At 38.7% G+C, this 21,678-nt stretch overlaps 1 protein-coding gene across 2 annotated transcripts in view; it reads left to right on the top strand.

Moving 5' to 3' along the window:
* Positions 1–3,771: 3,771 nt before the first annotated feature.
* The window catches only part of PSMD14 (proteasome 26S subunit, non-ATPase 14), a 49,409-nt gene continuing 31,502 nt past the window's right edge, over positions 3,772–21,678 (top strand). Inside the window, exons 1-3 of one of the 2 annotated variants that reach the window (XM_050899616.1) lie at positions 3,772–3,842; positions 8,939–9,026; positions 12,047–12,098. In XM_050899616.1, the coding sequence (XP_050755573.1) occupies positions 12,051–12,098 (48 nt within the window). In that variant the 5' untranslated portion in view covers positions 3,772–3,842; positions 8,939–9,026; positions 12,047–12,050. Of the gene's footprint in view, positions 3,843–7,579; positions 7,624–8,938; positions 9,027–12,046; positions 12,099–21,678 lie in introns of those variants that run through there. The other variant, XM_050899617.1, reaches the window with a different exon arrangement.

Here is a 21,678-nt window from a genome sequence, read left to right as displayed (position 1 = left end):
TTTAACTAATCTTGTAAAATTTTATTCATTGTCTGTGACAAGACTTGTTATTAGTCTGTATGCAGCAAAGAGTTGATCAGGCATTTTGCAAGCTGTTGGGGATGTCACAGAGGTCATCATAAGCACTTCTAACTGTTTTGAGTGCTTGCCAAGTATGACAGAAGTAACCATTTTCCCATATACAGGTTTGCCAAGATAGAGCTCTAGTCCATTTCCAGGGTAAAAGGCTGCAGCGTGAGAAACTACTATTCCTCTATTACTTTTTCAGTGTTTGACTACCAAACATAGTTCTAAGCAAAAAAAAAATCAAGTGTGCTGCTTCTGACTCTATTATCACCTCACAAGGATGACATCAGCTCTTGTACTCCCCAATGTACATTCATTCCCCATGCTCTGTTCTACATGCTTAAACATAGAAAATATAAATGTCCACAACTCTAATGTTTTGTCCAATCCACAGTGCATCGTGTATTCGAATCCCAGGCTTTCTAAAATTGTACCTTCTGTTGGGTTTTTGGTGGTTTTTTTAATATTATAACAAAGTCCTGGAGACTTCCTCCTGTCTTAGCACAAACAGCATTGTTTGTCTATATATATGATTTGCAAGAAAATTGTGGCCAATCTCTCAGTGTATTCCTCGTGTTCTGCATACAACTCTTCAATTCTGTCACTCAGCTCTGTAAAATTAAACTCATTAATTACAGAGCTGCAGGAATATTGCTGCTTTAACCCAATCACAAACAGACTTGGGGGAAAATCATATACCAGATAAGCCAGGAGTTAGTTAGGAAAAAATGGTGTGATCTCTTAGCAAGTCTGATCCCTGTTGATAGCTTTACTACAAGCAAGGATAGGTTAGTATGGGGAAAACTAGAAGAATGTAAGGGTCCAATCAAAAGAAGTTTTTATCACTTATGACAGCCATCCAAGTAATAAAAAAGGGAACAAATCTTGAATATTTTCATTCAGCACTGCATTACAGCAAAACAATAAATAAAAATCTTCTATGGATTAGCGCAGGTTAGACCAAAACAATGAGGGATTCAGTAGCACGCAAGAGAGTGCCCTTCAGATTAAATGACAATTTGGAAGTGTTTAACAACATATGGTCTCTTTTCTTTGACATATATGATTAAGAATATATCTTTTTTATATCAAAATATAAAATACCATCTGTCATAAGTACCAACTATGATACTGCCTCTATATATCCAATTAATTCACTATACTTTCTAATGTAAATATTTCTCCTATTTTCTCCTTTTTTCTTCTTCTGTAACTATATTTATTTATAAAATTTCAATAAATGTATATATTAAAAAAGTCAATACTATGACTTGAAATGTAATTAGGGATAACAATGAAAGTCTGTTTCACGTTGTATTTCAAAGAAGAAGGGCCAAATCTTCACATGGTTTGAAATGACATAGCTCATTTAAGTCAGTGGGTGTAGGTAAATTACAAAGATCTAACTATGTTGCTTTTCCTTATTATACACATTAACCCAGAGGAATGCTCACTTTCCATAAATATTTTTGTTTCTTTCTTTTTTCAGAAGTGCAGAGTTCCTTAAAGACACACGACTGCAGAGTGAGAATCGGAATATAATATTTCTCATTAAGGTGTCAGAATTCCAGTGAACACGGAGGAATAAAAGGATTGCTCTCAAAAACACGATACAAATCAGGAAAATAATATATAAAGAGTTTCAGTTCACTGAATTAATACTTTACCTCATTAGTGTAACCTCAAAAAAAAAGAAAGAACCTTTGACCACACAATTATTTTAATGACTTTTGAGAACATTAAAATATGCAAAAGTCTCAAAATACACTCTCAAGACTGTAGGAGCTAAGTTTTGCCAGGTTAAAACAGGAAAGAATATAACAGCCTGTTTGAAGCAGGGTGCAAGTTTTCTTTTGTATGAGACAAATATACATAGATAAACATACACACACAGACAGACACACATACATCTTTACTCTTTTTTCTGAATAATTTGGCTGTGGGTGCAGCAACAAACTGCACTAATAGGTTTTGCATTAGTAACATGAAAAAAAAATGACTGACCCTCAATATAAACTACATTTTAAGCCTTTAGCTTTTTAAGAATCTTTTGGAAATTTTAACTCTTGTGATTCCCTCAGCTTAGTAAAGATCTGAAAAGGGATGGAAGAGACAATTATAGGAATATTGTTTTTCAAAAAGATTGCCCCTCTTAAAAAGCAGAATAGCAGGTATCATGGTAATTCACTTTCTCTTTCTTTTGATTCATTTTACACATCACGGTATAAAAACCTAAGACTTCCGAGTCTGCTGAAGTGTCATGGAAGGGGTGACTATATCTGTCTGAGATTATTTCAGTATAATTTATAACATAGTACCTTTTCACCTGCCTCCATGGAGTTGTCTGTGAGCAGAAAATGCTGACCGTCTTCTAATATTACATTCCCAATCCTTAAAGGAGCTTTCAAAAACAAACCATAATGCTCTTCTTGGTCATTCATGGCGGAAACTTTATGCATAGTCCTAATGAATTGTTTGTATAGGTTCTTAAGTTGTCCAATACTTTCTAAAATATTTCTGGTATTTCAGTAACTAGATATAAATGAACATCTAAAAAATTGTATTGTTTTAGCCACAGTAAGTTCCTGAGGCACTGAGTTCCACAACATGTTCACGTATTGTCTAAAAAGTATTTCCTTGGCCTTGTATTTTCCTCTTTTAATTTACAAAAGAGTTTTTGCTCCTGTGTTAACATAAGGATAATAGAAATTCCAGTTTGGTTCTCTGCACCATTCATCAGCATGCATGCTTTTATCTGATTATCTATTTGTCTTCTTTGTACAGCAAAAATTCTCCCTGTTTTCCATTTCTGCTTATGCTGGTTTTATACATATGACCATTCCTACTACTCTTCTCTAAATCCTCTTATTTTCTGTAATACTGTTTTTGAGAGGAGTACATGTGGTAGTGTTCCTATTACAGTAATCATTCTTTTATTGATTTGATGACGCATTCGTTGGTTCTTCTGCCATCCTATTGTCTAGTTATTTGAGCACAGGTGCCATTCGGCTGCAATTTGATTCTGAGCTATGGACAAAGTTAACCCACAGCACTTTACAGCAAAGCAGTTTAAGCGCTTCAGTTCAGCATGCGCCACTTCCCACTGTGTCACTTAGAGGCCGCGTCCCTCTGAAGGTCTCTGCTCCCAAAAGCTCCAAGTAACTGTGACAGCTAAGGATTTGTTAGTGCACAATCCAGCAAGCACAATGGACAACGCGGGTGCGACCATAGCATCCCGTTGCCTCAGCGGCTACTCAGGCCCCTTCTCAGTACTGCCGCCAGGCTCTCAGTGGCCTCAGGCCCAGGCCGGCCCGCCACAACTCGCCCACTAATCTCGCCGTCCCCGGCGCTGGCCTGCACAGGAGTGCCGGCGGCCGCCGCGGCTAGCTGAGGCCTACGCGCCCCCGTGACACCTGGGAGAGGCTTCCTTTCTCGCTCCGCCTCCCAGAGGAAGGCCGACGGCTGTGGCGGCCGCCCGCGGCCGGGGCAGAGGACGGTTTAACGGCCGGGGCAGAGGACGGTTTAACGGCCGCAGCCGCTCCCGGGCGCGAGCGCGAAGCGCGAGGCCGCCAGCGGCACGCGCCGTTGCCAGGCGGGCCGCGTTACCATGGCTCCCAGCCCCCCTTCCCGGGCTGCGGGACCGGAAGCCCCCGCCGCGTGCCCTTTGAACCGGGAAGTCCTTGCGGAGGCCTGGGCGGACTCGGTTTGAATGAAATCCGGCTGATTCACGGCAGCCCGGGCCGAGGCGGCGCGGCCGGGGAAGGGTCCGTGCGGAGGTGAGGGCCCGGCGGGACGGGCGCCTTTGTCACAGGGATCCCCCGGGGGCCCGACGCGGCCCGTGGGGGCCTCGCTGCGGCGTGTGGCGGCCTCTGCGTGGTGGCGGCGGGAGTGGGGCCCGCGGGGAGTGGGCCCGAGCGCCGGGCAGGGAGGCGGGTGGTGGGAATGGGAGCGACGCCGTCCCCTCCCCGGGAGGAGGGACGGGGCAGGTCTGGTAGCCCCGGGGGGCGGTTTTCTCCCCGTGGGGCACCGGCCTGGGCGGGGAGCACGCTGGGCCCCGTGGGGTCGGCGGTGCCTGCCCGCGTTTGTGTTGGTTGCGCCTGAAGAAAGTTTGGGCGCTTTCGGGCAGCGGCGGTGCCGGGGCAGCGTGGCTGTAAACAGGCGGAGCGAGGCGGCAAGAGGCGGCCGGGCCCTGGGAAGCGGCGCAGGGGGGGCCGCGGCGCGGGGGGTGGCCCCGCCGCTGGAGCGGGCCGCCTGGGCCTCGGCGCCTCACGGGCCCGGGGCGGGCCTGCCTCCTTCCCGGCCGAGAGCAGCCGTCGTGTTTCGCTTCGGCAGCGCCTGGGTTGCAGCCTCTGCCTGGCGTCTCGGGGCGTCAAGTGTCGCAGGCGGTGCTTCCGAGCGCGAGTTTATTCTGCGGGCAGCAGCAGTCTGTTTCCCATCAGAGAGACTTCACGGATTGAAACGCTGCTGCTTCTGGAGTGAAGCATTACAACGATTCTCAGCAGCGCGTGGCTTGAGTTATAGAGGGAGGTGGAAGCGAGGGCAAAGCACTGGCTGGGATACGTGAAGGAGAAGAAGTCTTTAATCCATGTCAGGAAGGATGAAGCAGAATTAAGTAGAAAAGGAGCGATAATCAAAATTAATGCTGTTTCTAGTATGCAGCAGACTTAAGTTTCATTTTCAGAACAAATTTATGTGATATAGTGGGACACAGTTGACAAATCTGACTGTGTGCTGATGTCATCTCTTAAAGTTGTACTTGTTTCCGATACACTGTAGAAAACCAGAAACACAACAAGGATTGAGATTGACTTTTTTTAAAAAGTTTTATGCCAATGTATTTGAAAGCTGTATATAGCTGAAAAAGGTACTAGGCAAGCTGGAAAGCCTGACAGGTTTGTATTAATCTTAAAGCTTTCACACCCTGTAAGTCCAAGGTGTACTGTATGCTTCAGATATAGGGAGTACACTTGGAAGAAAGTTCTGCTGAGAAGAACACTGTTTGTGAGCTTGTGTTTTGGAAACAAGGAAGAGATCTGTGTTTGTGAAGAAACTGACTTGCAAATTAATTGCTTCTGAATCACTTAGTGTGACTTTGAGCAGCTAGGTCTTGCCCATAGCTTAATGGGAAACTTGTGTTCCATCAGCTGTTATAACATGCCACATCAGGGATATTCATTTGATATCTGTGGTTAAGAAAATGAGAAGTTAGAGCATACTTCAAAATTAACTTTAAATAGTACCAAAATGTAAGTTTGTAACCTTTCTTGGAAGTGATTCAACCTTGACAGGCATTATGGAGTGTATACTAATAGTAGCTACAATTATCTCCTAACATCTAGGATGACGGGAAAGGACAGGTAGTTAGGATACCTTGAATAATAGAAAACCAGTGTGATGAGTACTTACGGGAGCTGGTTGTTGGGGACTGTTCCGCAACAGTTGTGTGTCTACCCTCCCTTCTGCAGATTTCAGAGAAGCTCATTACTTTATATTTAGCATAAAATTAAAATTAATTTTGTGGGTTTCTGTGGTCATGTGATTTGTTAATGAGTCTTCCCTTACTGTAGAATTAGGTTTGCTGTGCTTCTGGAAATCAGAAAGCAGAGTCCAGGAAGCTAACCTGCACACCTTCTAGTCCAGCTCAGGTCTATTGAGATTCAGGTCTTTACAGTCCAGAAACATCAGGTTTACAGAGCTGAGCACATTATGGAAGCAAAATAGTCATGTAGCTCTGGACTTGCACTACTGAGACTGCATTCATTCATGGCATGGTTAATCTTTAGCTTTAATGAACAGATTACTGAGAATTGAGGGTAATTTTTTTTTTCTTTTCATACAAAATCTATAGGAAGATAGACACACCCCACCCATTGTGACATGTGAAGTCTCTGTTCGGGTTCAAGTTTCTTTCATTCAGTGTTTGGTGACTTTGCTTGCAGTGAGTTTTTGTTCTTTTCTCAGTGAAATGATGTTTCTCTGGAAGATGCAATTCCTCAACTAATTTACCTTCATAGCTGTTTGTCATCCCTAGTGAAGTTGAAATTGTTATAGTTGCAGCAAAAACCTTAAACCACTTTTTTAGTTGCTGTTAATAAAATTGTTAATCCATCTGCTATGTGGAACTTCTCACCAGGAGATCTGGAAGTGCTTATACAAAGCTTAGTATGTAGTCTCAGGTGGAGAAACTGAGTTACCAAAGATGAAATGGTTTGCCTGAAGTCACTCAGTGTACAAATTGCAAAGTGTGGACTAAATTGCTGTCACCTGAGTCTAGCCTGATACTCTTTCCACTAATAGGGCAGTTTAGTAGCCAGTGTTTTCCCTTCCATGTATGTTGAAGCTAATTTTGAATATATGTTTTTTTTTACTAACTCAGAAGTTGTCAATGCAGGAGAACCCTCTTGCATTGAGGGATTGCATCACAGAGTGTTAATGCTAGATAAAAATAGTGCACTGTAGTGTGAAACTCATGTGTCTCATGCAAAAAGATACAGTAATTTAAGACTGTGTTTCAAGTTGATTTCAAAATACCTGCTGAAATGTGCCAAGTATAAGCACAGTAGCTATTTGTTTATACCTATATGTATATATACATTTGTGCAAATGCATTTATAGAATTTCATGCCTATGTTACCTAAGGAAAAACACTTTTAATAATAAAAGTCAGCATTTAAGTCAACATTTAAGTGACTTGAAAGTAGTAACCAACAACTGAATGGTGAACCAGAGCTCTCCAAATGGACAGCTCTTGACAATTATTATAGTTACCTAACAGTAGTATTATGAACAAATATTAGACATGGGTTTTTAAAAAATTCCTGTTTTCAGATCAATTTTGAGATGCTCTGTGTATACTTCCACTGCATTATTAATAACTACAGACTTTTCCCTTTTGAGGCCAGGACAGTTAAAAGAAAACTGCAATAATGGAGGTTTGGGGTTTTTAAATACTATCCTATGACCAAGGTTTTTTAGCTGAGGTGTTTCAATCATGGATATACACAAGCAGAGAAGCTACTTAACTTTTTTTTTTCCCAAGCCATCAGTGACCACATTGATCTCAATGATGAGTGCATGTCATCCAAATCCTGCAGTGCACCAAAATGCAAGTTTATTATGATTATAACTGGCCTTCTGCAATTTTCTGATACGGAACTATTTGATAAGTGTACTCACTTCCTTAAAGCTTCACTTTAAATGGAGACTGTTAACTCTTCCTTGCAGACAGAAGGAAATATTATCAAAATACCTTTTGTTGACTTTGAAGGAAAGGAGGTGAGATTTACTGTGAACTGTTTGTTTACTTTTCTGTGTTTTTTATATGTATCTGTAAGTATATATGTGTGTGTATATAGGGAAAAAAGGACAGGTAACTGTGTAATCAAAACTAGCCTTTTGCACTCTGCAGCAGAGCGGGGAAAAATTCTCAACTATAGGTTACCATGTTGTGTGCCTCCCCCAGGGAACCGATGAAGCTCATAGAGATCTGTTTCTTTAATGTCCTTGTAGGAAGTGGGGAAGGAAACGCAAGACCCTTGGGTGGCCAGCTGGCTAAAAGTGAGTTGGGATGTAACTCTGTAGCCTGCTTGTGAACTGGTTGCAGTTCTATTGCAGCCTGTGCTAATATAACTGCTGGCTGTTGTGGTCCTGTCTCATCTGATCTCTCCTGGATCGTTTCCTTGTGCAAAGCTGGCAGAAATGTAGCAACTTTTCTTTTGACTTGTTAGTGGAATTCCACCCCAGCCTGTCAGCATTGAGAAACTCTGACTTGTTCTTTCTCCTCTGACTTTCTGGGAAGATTAACACATCATCCTTTGCTCTTGTACTTCTTTGAGATAAGGTTCAGAACGGTCTCTGTTAAATTATATCAGTTACTTAAAAAAAAAAACAAAAAAACAACCCCAAAACGCAAAGACATTCTTTGGGCAGCTTTAGCTTAAAGAATGATTTGACATAAATGTCTTCTGGAGTCTGGATTAGCGTTAGAAGCAATCAGCTCTTCCAAGACCTCTTGTTCTGTTATGCCAAGACAACTGTTTCTGGGATGCAGTGTGAATCCTTTCAGAGAAGTGAACAGGGTTAAAAACATTTTTGTTAGCCTATCGGTTTACTGTAAGGCTGCACAAATGGCTGTCCTGGCAGTACTGAGAAAGCAGCATCAAGTTGGTAAGCAGCAGCAGCAGCTTCCTCACTGCTCCTTATGTTAACATTGACATTGAAAAAAATGTCTATCAAATCATGGCCACAGATCATTTCACAGATCTGTTTTAAAACACTGCACTACAAATGATTGAGTGGATGCAATCAGTGGGCAGTGTTCTCTGGGAGAAGGATAACATGACTTTTAACTCCTAAACTGAATGTGAAGCAGCCTATCTCAACCTGAATTCAGACAAACCTAAAGGCCTCCGTGACTTTCCCAGTTACACCAACTGCTCTTGCAGAAATAAACAAGAAAACTGTCTGTGCCTGCAGACTGCTCTTTACCTTTGTGCTTAGGTTGTCTTAGCTACAGTAAAATCTTCTAAAATAGTAATAAAGGACCATAGTTTCAGTTTCTAACAGCATTTTAAATTCTTTATTAGGTTTAAATTGCTTAAACGGGTTATTAAAATACTGTACTCTTCCATGTAATTTTGAGAAACTTGGAAACTTCTTTCAGTGTTACAGATACTTGAGCAAGACATGGCATGTACCGCTTCCAGGGATTATATGGTACAAGCAAAAAAAAAAAAAGCATTCTTTGGGTTATTCTTCAATGGTGCTTTGTCCTTTTGTAGGTCATCAGTGTAACATTTCTTTTTACATGTGCTACTGTTTCTAAATTTTACTGGTTTTCTTCCCTTCCCCTCCTTTCTACTTCCTTCTATAGGAAAGAGACCTACTGGCATCATCTTTATAGTCAAAAAGTGGGAGCTGCTGCTGAGTTTGTTCTGCGATCACCTCTTGCTGAGCACCAGGTTAGAAATGCATATTTGCTTTATTTGTAAATGCTGAAGTTATCTTAATTAAGGTCTAAAAATTTTGCTCAAGCTGTTTTAAGGTTTACAAAAGCATTATTTCATAAACGGAATTTATGGCTGAAATAATATTTGGGCACAGTGGATTAACAAAAATTAAAATTGGTTTTAATTTGGATCGCTAACCTAAATTCCTCAGATGTTTATACAGATTAAACAAATATGTTTGGGTCTAAATAAACTATAACCTACTAAAACACCTTCAGTTACAAATAAGAAAGTAAAGTATTAGTTGCCAAAACTCTAACCAAAGTCAGCCCACGGAGCTAGTGAAATAATTTGCAGTGCATCTAGAACTGGTTTGTGGAGATTTTCTTGCTGTGCTACTGTCTTGAGAAGCTGAACATCTTCAGTTCAGTGACTAGTCTGTGATAGTTAGGTGGGAAATGTTACATCCCTCCAGTTCTGTAAGACCGTGAGATTTTGTTGTTCCAAAACCTGGAAAGTTATGCTGATAAATAATCAGTTTGTGTAACTAATTAGTCTAATCCAACATTAAAATGCTTTAATTAAATTTAATATTTTTTATATTAAAATAAAAGCAAAATATGCTTCTATAAATGATGTACTGTTCTGTTGGGTTAGAAATGGGAATAAATTGTGTAAATAAAATATTAATGAACTAGAAATAACTATTGCTTTTCACTTGCTAAAGTGAAATGTAAATAGGTATAAGATTTGTTATTCAGTATTATTTTTTAAATGTACATAGGTAATACACCTAATCAGCTTATGGAAGTTGCTGTAGTTGTAGGAAAGACCAGTTTTATGGTTACCAGTTGTAGACACTAAGAGTTTCTTAAAATAAATGTACAACCATGATTGATTAAAATCGTAATTTTAGTAGTTTAAATCTACTTCTCAGCTACTCTTCAGCCCTTGTTAGTGTCAGGAAAGATGAATCATTGTGGATTTCAATGGAGGAGTATCTACCACAGAGGGGTAAAAGGAAATGTAGTTGGTGTTAATTTGTACTTGGGACTGTTTTATTGGAGCCATTTACCATGGCTTACATAACAGCTTTAAACAGCAACTTAACCTTTCCGTGGAAATCATACAACTTGATTTGGAATTTATTGTAGTTCAGGATAGAAAAGTATATACACTTTGTGTGCAGCTTTTGCCTGTAATAAAGAAGCTTGGTTTCAATGCCTGTCTGAAAAGAAAAGCATAACCATTGGCTCTTTAATAAACTTTTTAATTCATATAGTGCCAAAGTAGCTTTAAGAAAGTACTTATTGTTAGTTGAGGCTGCAGTTGTTGGGTTTGCGTGCTCTACAAAATCAAGAGAGTGAATCAAATGAAGCTAATAGCTTGCTAGTCCATTAAACTAGGAAAGTGAAATTAGCAAATAGTGTGTTATTGATCCATGTGTCTTAGATATTGTTGTTTGAAATGGGAGAAATTCCATACATGATTAAAGTAGGAGTTAGATAATCTTGTCTAGTGGTAGGCTCAAATACTGCCTCTTTGTGTGTTAACAAGAAACTTAGAATATTCTGTTTTAAACTTAAACTGAAATAAAGCCTGTTAGTATCTGGCTAGTAAAAATATTAGCAAATTTCAGAAGGAATAATGAGATGACATTCACCTTCAACATAAAGACTTTTTTATTTTTAATATACAAAGCAAATTTATTTTTCATAAGTTCTTTTGCATAATTAATTTTAAAAGAAGGTTCTTGAATTAGTATTGTTAATGCAGTCTGTTGAAATTGTGTATATAATTCTCTTATGTGTAATGTAACATCCATTTGAAGGATAAATGTATTGGAAATATCATTACTTGCTGTTCTCAATTGCTCTTATCACCTGAACAGGCTCTGTTGTGTTGTATTAAAACTTGTGCAATTAAGATCATAGTTTCTGATGCTTTACATTGTATCTTCTATTTCACAAATAAAATAAGCCAGTAAAGTTTGCCAATTTCTGTAAGCCTTGGAAATGGCTTGATTAGCTGAAAGCAGCGGTTTAAAAAGTAATATTCAGTAGTTTTTGTCTATTTTATCACTGAGTTTTGTTGTATAAAGCTAAGAAGTTGAAAACACCAAGTAAGAAAGATAAAAGTCTGTTACAGCTGGGACAGAACCCTTACTTAGATATCCACAATTAAATAGTAGATTGCTTTTCAACAATAGAAAGTGAATAAACTGCAGGGAAATAAACATCAGTGTAATTTTTTTAGTTGGGCACCTTAACAATTCTTATTCCTGGAGATCACTCCTTTGAAAGTTGCAAGATAGAAAAGCTTTTTTTTTTTTTTTCCTAAAGTAACGAGTTAGTTGCATTGATTGGAATAATCTTGCACTAAAGCAATGGCACGTGCAACACTGGAAGTGTATTAAATGACTGTACTGTCACTAGTGTTCTAACTATATACACATTAAATGTTTACTTTACAGTATTTCTTTTAATATAATGAGTTCATTAAAAAAAAGCTTTTGATGCTAATTCAGAGATCCATAATCTGCTCAGTGTCTTTCACATGTAGTTTTGATGATAACTGACAAGCTGTAAGTTAATTAGCGCAGAACTTACTAATGAGGATGCTAAAATCCTTACTTTCACATTTTTATTGATGCTTTCTGAACAAATTGGAGTAAATGTGATTGTATATCTAATAGGTTTTAGGCACTTCCTGGATGTAGGTGCTGTTCTTAAGCAAAAAAAATCCCCCAATTAATTGAACGATAGAAAGTTTTGAAAAGTTTGACAAGAGTGCTTGTCTTCAGAAATGGGGATAACCCAAAACCAAAGCAATAAAACAAGGTCTGTTAATTAGCATGGAAGACAGCTTCTTGAATTAATATGTGGTGTTAATTAACAGGAAGTCTGATGCTGTGTTGTATTTACCACCAATATTTTTGACATACTGAGTGACTGAAGGTGAATTATATAGATAGCGATTTAGTAAACACTGCAGAGCTTGGGAACATTTTTCCTTTGTTTCTGTTTTTCTAGAAATATGGATAGACTTCTGCGACTTGGAGGAGGTATGCCTGGGCTGGGACAGGTTAGTACGTAGCTTGTCAGTATCTTCTCTTTAATGTTAATCAATTCTGGAATATTCCTTTTATTGTATTTAAAAACAGCATCAAAAAAACAGAGTTCATAGTCATAATCTTTGACTCTAGAGATGCTATGTAAGTGTATGCAAATCATTGTTACAGCCTGACTGGGGTTTTTTGTCAGTATGAACTCTTGTGTTGGCACTGAGTTTACAGAATGTTTATAAACCTTTCATTTGGTGTCTGAACTTTTTAAAGTTTGGATTGAAAAGCATTGGAAACACAGAATAAAATTTAAAAAATCAATTTCCAATAATACGGATTTTCAGAACATGAAGGTTGTTCTAAATGGCTGAGCATACCCACTTGCTCCTTCATAAATGATATATGGATCACATTGTGGTGGGCATTATAAGATACTGAAGCATATGTAAATTTCAGGAGGTAATTTGAGTTGAATTTATCACTTGCAAGTAGTTGTAGCCACCTATATGTGTGTTTTATTGTGTCTTCTCTTGTTCACTCTTGCCTTCACTTCTCTACTCTACTCAGAGCAAAAAGGCCTCCCTGGCAGCTGTCCTGTTCCAGTGGAAGACCTACACACATTGTATGGCTTCTCCTATCACTGAGCAAGTCCTAGTGCTTTTTTCCTTGGCCAACTGGTGTGGCCAGCAGTCTTCAAAAATAAAACCAAGCTGATCTTATTACATTTTGCTGACTACTGTGGATACAGGAAAAAAAAAAAAAAATTAGGAACTTCTTTGAGACTTGTAGGAAGAATTATTTCCTTAAGGAAAGGGCTCCAGTGTAATTTCCTTCGTAGTCTTGGCTGGCCACAGTGGCTGGCCACAGTAGCTGGCCTTTCTCTGCTTTCCTATCTGCCTCTGGGGCTCTGTTCTAAATCGAGAATCCACACTCTTGTTCTTCTGGAGGAATCAGTTCTGTTTGTCTTAGGCTTCATGATGTGTATGTGAGATTGCTTCTGGGATGATTGAAATTGCTCAGCCCACAGCTTCTTTTGGTTGTGTGCAGTGTGTGTGTCCAGTATAACTAGGAAAGGAGTGGTTTAATACTGAAGCATTTGGTGAAATATTCTAAGCTGATTTACAGCCTCTAGGTGTTTTGCCAAATAAGCTGTAACTTTTGGTACTTTTTTTTCCTTTTTATAGCTAAAATTCTATTCACGCTCTCTTAGTGAATCTTCAAGCAGCCTTCAGTTATTTTTAGTTTCACTTTCTTAAACAGTTATTTCTCTTGTTCCTCTGAGCTGCCAGCCTGCTTCATGACTCTTCATTTTTTTAACATCTGCGCAGTCTAATCACTCAAGCTTTCACTTCTTAGTCCTCTCTGAACTTGACGCATATCAAAGCTGTTTTTCAAATTTACAGTTAACTCTCTGCTGTTTTCTGAATTTCTCAGCTTTAACTTAAAGCTTGCTAGAAAATTGTGGCAGACAATAGAACATAACATTCAGAAGAAGCTCACTGAACTCCTCTGGCAGCTTTGCCCTGCAAAGCTGCTCTGTGCTTGTTTAAATATGGAAGTGTCTCTTAAATGAATTGATGAGTATGTGTTGGGTTAAAAAAAAAAAGTGGAAAACTGAATTGCTCTTTATGCAAGTTGCTGCTTGCACTGGCTATCTTGACTACTTTTGTAGTCTTTTAGTTTATTGAATCAGCAGGATGGCTTTTCAAAAAGAATAATTTTATGTCCTTAAAATAAGGTGTTTCAATGGACTTTCAAAGATCACTTCTGTTCTGAATATTGATTGATAATTGAGACTGAGAGATAATCCAGAGTGAATCAGATGGCTCTGAGGTGGAAGAGAGAAGTCAGGTATTTCTTGGACATACTTTGTACTGCTAGAAAGTAAACAGTTATTACCATTCGTTTGTGCTAGAGTGTTTTAAACAACTGTACAAAGCTTTTTGTTTTTGTTGCTGCTGTGTCACAGTTGTTCTGTCTTTGGAGGTTTTGCTTTTAAGGTTGAATATTAGTAACATAGTAAAAACATCTGTTGAGTGAATCATTCTTGCTAACATAAGAATCATCTGTGTTTATAGTCTCCTAGAAAAAGAGAAGCATTTTCTAGCATTTTCAAAGTAATTTTATAACACAATTTGGGGATTATTTTTTTTTTTCTTGTAGCTAGGGGTTTGCTTAGCAAGAGGACTGCATCACATAAGGTCTGCTAACAGTCTGTTTGATTTGCTTTGTAACTAATGTTCAAGTAACAGCAAATGCTTGGTCAGCACAGTTCCTATTTGATCTCTGCCGAGGAATTCTTTCTCATTGACTTGCCTTAGCTTCTTCAACAGCACTCACTCAGCTCTTTCCCCTTGGTAAAATGACCTCTTCTGATTATTATCTTGTTTGCGTTTTGTTTGTTTTCTTCATTTCCAAAGTCAAATATGTTTTCCCAACTGCTCTTTGGATTCATGTTTTTACAACTTTCTTTTTAAGTCTTTTGATGTCTTGTAGTCCACTTGAAAACTGCTTTCAGTGAATTAATGGTTCTTCTCTTTTCTTATACTTGCTCCTTCAGCATGCTGTTGAGTGGCTGATTGACCTTCAATGTTGAATTGTCCAGAGGTGGTCGGTGCTAAATTCCATTGACCCCAAGCCTGTCTTCATACGGCTAATAAACAAATCTTGAAGGAAGTGATCTTAAAGTGATATTTCAACAATCAACTTTCCCTCCAGTGACTTGTGGCTTAGAAATTTAGAGCCATTTCCTCTCTTTTAGTCTTATATGGACAAAGGACTGTCTTCGTGGGGCAGCAGGTGGACAAGAGAGGAGGGAAGAGAATCTGTTAGCTTTTGGCATCACATAAGCCATCCACAGTATTTTCTGGCAGTGAACTTGGTCATTAACTTTGTGTTCTTTGTATGGGAAGGTACCTGTGTTTAGTTTTGAACTTGATACCATACATAAGACCTTCTTTGCAAAACTGCTTCATGCAGAAATTGTTTGTCTCTTACATGCCTGGTATTGTAGGCATTTGAATTTGTGCTGTTATGATATACGCATATGTTGTGGTTTAACCCCAGCCAGCAACTAAGCACCGCACAGCCGCTCCGCCCTCCCAGTGGGATGGGGAGGAGGATCAGGGAAAAAAAAAAGTAGAACTCGTGGGTTGAGATAAGAACAGTTCAATAACTAAAGTAAAATAAAATACACTACTAACTAAGAATAATAGAAATACAATAATAATAATGAAAAGGAATATATAAAAAAAAAGAAGTAAAACCCAAGACAAGTGATGCACAATGCAATTGCTCACCGATGCCCAAGCAGCGATCCCCCCTCCTGGCCCACTCCCTCCATTTTATATACTGAGCATGACGTTCTATGGTATGGAATATCCCTTTGGCTAGTTCGGGTCAGCTGCCCCGGCTCTGCTCCCTCCCAGCTTCTTGCACACCTGCTTGCTGGCAGAGCATGGGAAACTGAAAAATCGTTAACTTAGGATAAGCGCTACTTAGCAACAACTAAAACATCAGTGTGTTATCAACAGTATTCTTACACTAAATCCAAAACACACTGCACCAGCTACTAAGAAGAAAATTAACTATCCCAGCTGAAACCAGGACAGCATAAGAAGAATGAGTGATTGAAGCTTTTTAAAAAAGATGTGGGGGAATGGTTAAAGTCTGAAAGTGTTGTGATGTCCCAGACAAAATGCTTATTACTTTACTTTCCTTTCTGTAGTTCATGGGAGTTCAGATTTTGGCAATGTCCTTGTTTTCCTTCTCCTGTATGGTCTCTTCTCTTCCTCCTCCTGCCCCTTGTCATGTTGGGTTTTTTAGTTATCTTCCCTTTCCTGGTTCATTCTTTTCTGTCTCTCTCTGTTCATCCCCCTGGAATGCTGTGTACCACAGAATTTCACTAGTGATTTAATACTTCGCTTTGCATTGTACTCTTGCTGCAGACAAATTAACAGGCTTTGTGGGGTATGTAAAAGCATTCTACTTATGTAGCAGGCAGGAAACACTCCTCTTCATTTTGTACACTGAACTATTGTTTGCTAGTAAAATCAGTTCCACATATGCCCCTTCTAGGCAATCCTACTGGATACTGTTTAAGAGTGTGAGCAAATTAAGTGCATTTTTAGCAGAGCTCTCCCCCCACCACTTTCAGAACAGTAATCCAAGCTATGCAAGTTCTTGTCCATGCTAACACATCCTGTCTCTTTTCCTGAATCCAGATGTGATAGGAAGCAGTGAAATAGTTAATGACACTTTTTAAAAATGCTGTTGAAATAATTTTTCATTACTTGATGGATTTTTGAAAATATTCATTTACATTGCTCTGTTGGAGCTGACAACTGTTCTAGTGCAATAAATGGAAAATAAAACTGATTCTGTATTTCTGAATTAACATATTTGATGGCAGAGGGGAGGGAAAAAATCCAAATGGGAAGGGAGGGAGAGACAGAAGTGACCTGTGTCTTATAAGGAGTGTTTACACCTTGACTTGGAATATAGAAAATAGAAGTGCAGATAGCTATTTTATTTGAATAATGGACTTGCCAATTAGCCATCAAGTGCTTCCATCTGTGAAATAGTTGATCAGATGGGTTAGCTGGGATGTTTCCAGATTAGGGCATTGTAAATGGCACTTGAAAACTGTCACTTTGATTATGAGGTTTCAAGCATTGCACTGCTTGATGCTGTGGAACCTTTTTCCCTCGTATTATCATGGGTTTTTAGAACATGCTGATCCCATTTAGTAAATCTATGGCACCGTGGGAACTTGGGAGACCTGCCACTGATCTAAAGTTCTGTTTCATCTGCTGATCTAGCCAGGATGGTTATTAGAAAAGAGCACTACTGGCTCAGTATTCTCCGCGGCTTCAGAATAAGAGTTGGTGATCTGGCAGGCAAAGGAGGGTCAGGCTCAGTGTAGATCATTCCCAATTAACAATTAAATATAAGTTTCCCTGAGTTACTTCATTAAGCTGATTTATCTCTTGAAGTAAATGACATGTTCTCACTGGCTAATCTGCATCCTAAGATTCCCTATGTAAAAAAAACCACAAAAACCAAAAACCCCCCACCAAACCAAAAAGCCTCCCAACAACAAAAAACCTCAAAACCAAAACAAACCTAAACACACACCTCTGTCTCCACTCCCTTCCCCCCCCCCCCCCCCCCCAAACCCCAACCAGAAAAAAACACAACACCTTAACATGTTATTGAAAATTGTTTTGGTTAATTGTTTCTTGAAACAGGTTGGGTTTTACTTTGAAGGGTGCAAATGTGTTGTCTTTAATGTAATGAAGTGCTTTTTCCTTTGGAAAGCTGTAGAGTGTTTTGGTATCTCAGTATCTCTTGCACTTGCATGACTCTTTCCTTCCTGTGTCTGCTGGGTGTATATGCTTTATGTGGTTTGAATTGTGGTGATACACTATTGTCTACTTCTCACATGTATTTGAAGCTTCAGATACTCCTTTTGAGAATACTCTGCCAGGGCAATAAATCTGAATTACAGCTCTTAAAATTGTGCATCATTTCTGTGCCATTGCTTCTGAGACATTTTCCAGCAAAGTTCTCAAGTACTAAGAATGTTAGTATTTCTAGAATTCCAGTATACCTCCCAGTAGATGCAATGGTGTACAATTTGGGTGGGTTGTTCCAATTCTACTTTTTTTCCCCAGAAGCTATCAAGCCATTTAAAGCGTAGAAAAATTTTCTCAGTGACAAACATTTTTCATCCATTAAAAACATCCAACATCAACTCCCATAAAAAGTTCAAAAGACTTAATCGATTGCCTATGTTATCTCCTGTAGAAAGTCTCAGCGTCAGCTTATATATCCAAAATATATGATTTTGTTTTAAGGATTAAAAAACACCTTAGATATAGTAAACTGTGCTGTTTTGCTTTCATTGACTGGGATGAGTATTTTACTGCATTGGTTAGTGTTTTAATACAGGGCTGTTCAACTGAAAGCTTCGTATCAAGTTTAGGGTACCGGTGTGGCCTGAGTCTGCTTACACTGGAGATGATAGCTCCATGGGTAGTGTAGGCTTATTTGAAAGTTGTTGGGGTTACTAAAGGCTGGGTATAGTTTTCCTACATTTGAAACACGGTTGAGTGATTGTAACGTGATTTATATCCAAAAGTGCTAATGGGAGAGGGAGAGAGAAACATGCTGGAATTGGTTTAGGAACAGTCATGTGATTGTACTTACAACGCAGTGTGTACTTTGTGTTATAAAAGCTTCTTTAAAGTATGACGGGCTGCACTACAGTCGTACCTTACATATTAATCACAAACAAACATAAAACTAAAAATAACAAAGCTAGTGGGTTGTGCCTGAGCATTATCAGTTTCCTCTGATCTATTATTTTCCTGTAAACTCTGGACACCATTTTTAGCTGCCTCCTCTTGGCCTCAGATCTTAAACTTCCTTATTAATAATAATTAGGCAATTAGCTTCTCTCTCCTCAATTTAATTGCCAGTGTAGTCCAGCCGACTTTCCCCAGAAGAGACGAAGGAGCTTGGACAAGGAAATGAGCGTAGCCATAATGGGGAAAAAAGACTAAACAAGAGCATACATCTTTGTGTCTTGCATTACATCTGTTCGCTTGTAATGTTCCTTTCTGTAAGCAGGTAACAGCCCCCTTACAGTGATAGATTTAATTTATTTCTCTTAGCAATTGTTTCTCCTTTCTGAAATCCCATGCTATTGAATATTAAGTTGCAATGCTACTATGCAGCACCTTTGAACACGGGCTTCTGTTTTCTTCCTGCAGTGTAGAAGAGTCCTCTTCAGGTTTTTCCTGGAAGTTTGAAGTGTTCTTCTTGTATTAATAGTGGTGTGTGTTTTGTTTTGTTTTTTAAAAAGTGTTACAACTAACCTTCCTACATATTGCTACTGAATCTCCCAGTTCACCTGCTTATGTCCAGAGGACCAGCTCTTCAGAACAGAGAGCCTGTAGGTGTATAGAACCCAGTGCCTTCTTCTACGTATTGAGTAAATCCGTTTTAACTACTCTGCTGCACAAAGTGTGCTTTAGGGTGACCTCAAAGAGTGCTTGCTGAGGGCTACCTGCCTTCTTGGCAGAATTGTGTCTAGAATAAGGTAACTAAAAAAATCTACATTAGAGCAGGACTTCTGGAGGCAGACAAAATCTACAAATGCTGACTCGTTATCTGCCTTGAGAGTCTCATTTCTAAATGCCAATGCCTTATGTAATGGTGATAGGAATAGATAACAGGTTAGTCTTGCTTTTATTTTGGAGTGAAACTGACCTTTGTATTTTCTGGATTTTCTCTTTTCCCAGTAGCTTGAGGTTGTGAAAAATAGTAGTTCTTTTCAAAAACATGTACAACGTTACTAAGGATTTGTTTTGTGTCCCTGATCTTATGGCTTTTTGCTAACCATAATGTTGTCTTAGAATCATAGAATGGTTTGGGTTGGAAAGAAAGGGAAGATGACCTTTAAAGGTCATCTAGTCCAAATTGTCCATATGCTTGATATTAAGGAATATTAACTGCAGTGATGCGGCATACCTTCCCTTGCTTTTTTGCATGTCTCAATGAATTTGTAGATTGTATGGGGTAAAGAGAGGGGAAATACTAGAGCCAGGAAAGATTACATTTAAGCAGCCATTTCATGCAACAGTTGTGTTGGGAACATTGCAGGAAGTCTGACTTGCAAATTGCATCAAGGTGATGCATGTAAATGACTTTATAGCATGAATACATGTTAATATTGGGTAATAAATACTTATTTCTAATAAAAATTAGACTAAGTAGAATGACTTTCTGTAAAGTACATTGTAGTAAAATTAAGGTTATCTGACCTCAAAATAAATTCAACTAGCATCCTTTGGTGCCAAATCCTGGTAAATATAATTTTTTTTTTCTTAGTAAGCTTTAAGCCTCAGTCTTTGAGAATATTTTCAATGGTAGTATCGGAAAACAGGAGTGCTCTTCTTTGTAAAAGACCTTTTAAAATTTTTACCATTTTGGGCAATTAGATGAGCAAAACACATTAAATTCTACAGGTGTATGGGAAATCCTGCATGTGCCCATGTTGATGGATTACTATACCTCTTCCATGAAACTGTTAGTAGTGCAAGAGAGATTACCGATAAATGTATAGGATAGAAACGTAAGCTAAACTTTGGTGGCTTCCTTTCTTTCTTTTTTTCTTTCTTTAACTAAAATTCTGGCCAGGTTCTCTGTGGAGTGTCCCGGCGAACTAGAGATTATTTTTGTTTGAAGTTCTGCTTAATTTAAAAAAACAAAAACCACACAAAAAAAACCCTAAACAAAGAGAAAAGGTAAGTAGTAAAGTTTTGGCTCTGCACTGAAGAGGTGTTTGCAAACTGGTGATCCCAACCCATTTAACCTACTGCTCAAAGCTATACAAAGTTCTGTGTTCTGTAACTTTGGTTTTTGAAGAGGAGGGGAGATGGGAAACTTTATATGTTTCAAGTCCATCTATATTGCTGTTTATGGAGTTCTGTTGTAAATGTGAACCTGGATAAACTTTTTTTAGGAGACGGGATTTTGTAAGACATACTGAGGCAGGTTTTTTTTTATCTAGCCTGTTAAGTTTTTTTTGCAGATATTTTTAATTTAAAGTAGCAGTTGATGCCAGTATATTTTCCTAGTATCCCTACTCCATTTTGGAGTCTATGAGACTGTCTATGAGACTAAACATATTACTACAATTTTTATTTCATCTGACATATGGTGTAACAAGACAATGTGATCCTTTCAGAAATCTAGGCTGTTTGTTGAGACTTATGGTATTTTGTGGTCTGTTATGTATGCTTGATTATAATTGGTATAAAAATGGGCCTAAACATACAAACTGTTTAGACATAATGCTAGCTTCAAAATATAATCCTGTTGATGTGGAACTAACTGTAAAATTGTGTGTGTACTAGCTTGAAAACTGCAATAAAATTTCAAATTGCTACTAATTAGTGTGTGATTCACAGTGCAAAGTAATATATTTTTCCCTTTTTATGAACTCTATGATTTTTTCAATTTTTTTATGAACTGGATCATTTTATCTGTCATGACTGATCATGTTAACTTCCTGTACTGTGGAAAATGCAATACATGGCTTCTGGTGCTTGTCATGACAACGTTGCTAGCACCATTGACATCTGGGAATATGGCTTACTCCCTTTGCCACTTCCACTGATGGAATACACGTTGGTATTTTCTGTGAGTGTATTGTCTCAGTACAGGAAAAATTGCTCCACAATCACAATTTTGTTTAGATTTTTAGGCTTAGCAATCTGTAAAAAGCACTATGCTGATCTAAGAAATCTTTTATTCTTTACGTCAATATATCATCAGGTTATACCACTTACTGACAAAGCGTAAGTAGAGAAGAGCAGTGGTACTGTGGTGAACTTTTAGGGCCTTTTTATTATCACTAATACTTCTGCCTCCTCTGCACGCCTGTTCGAGTTTGTGTCCTCTCTGCAGGTAGTGTTCTGTAATGTTTTTTTTCCCCTCGTACCGAGCTATATGCCCACCATTGGATTTACCTCCACAAAACAGTAGTGTTCAGATCACTTTAAGTGCCTGATCTTTCCACGCATCCTTTAA

This window comes from Gymnogyps californianus, chromosome 7 (assembly GCF_018139145.2).
Source record: "Gymnogyps californianus isolate 813 chromosome 7, ASM1813914v2, whole genome shotgun sequence".
NCBI classification, from domain to species: Eukaryota; Metazoa; Chordata; class Aves; order Accipitriformes; family Cathartidae; genus Gymnogyps; species Gymnogyps californianus.
This window is presented reverse-complemented; position numbering and strand designations above follow the sequence as displayed.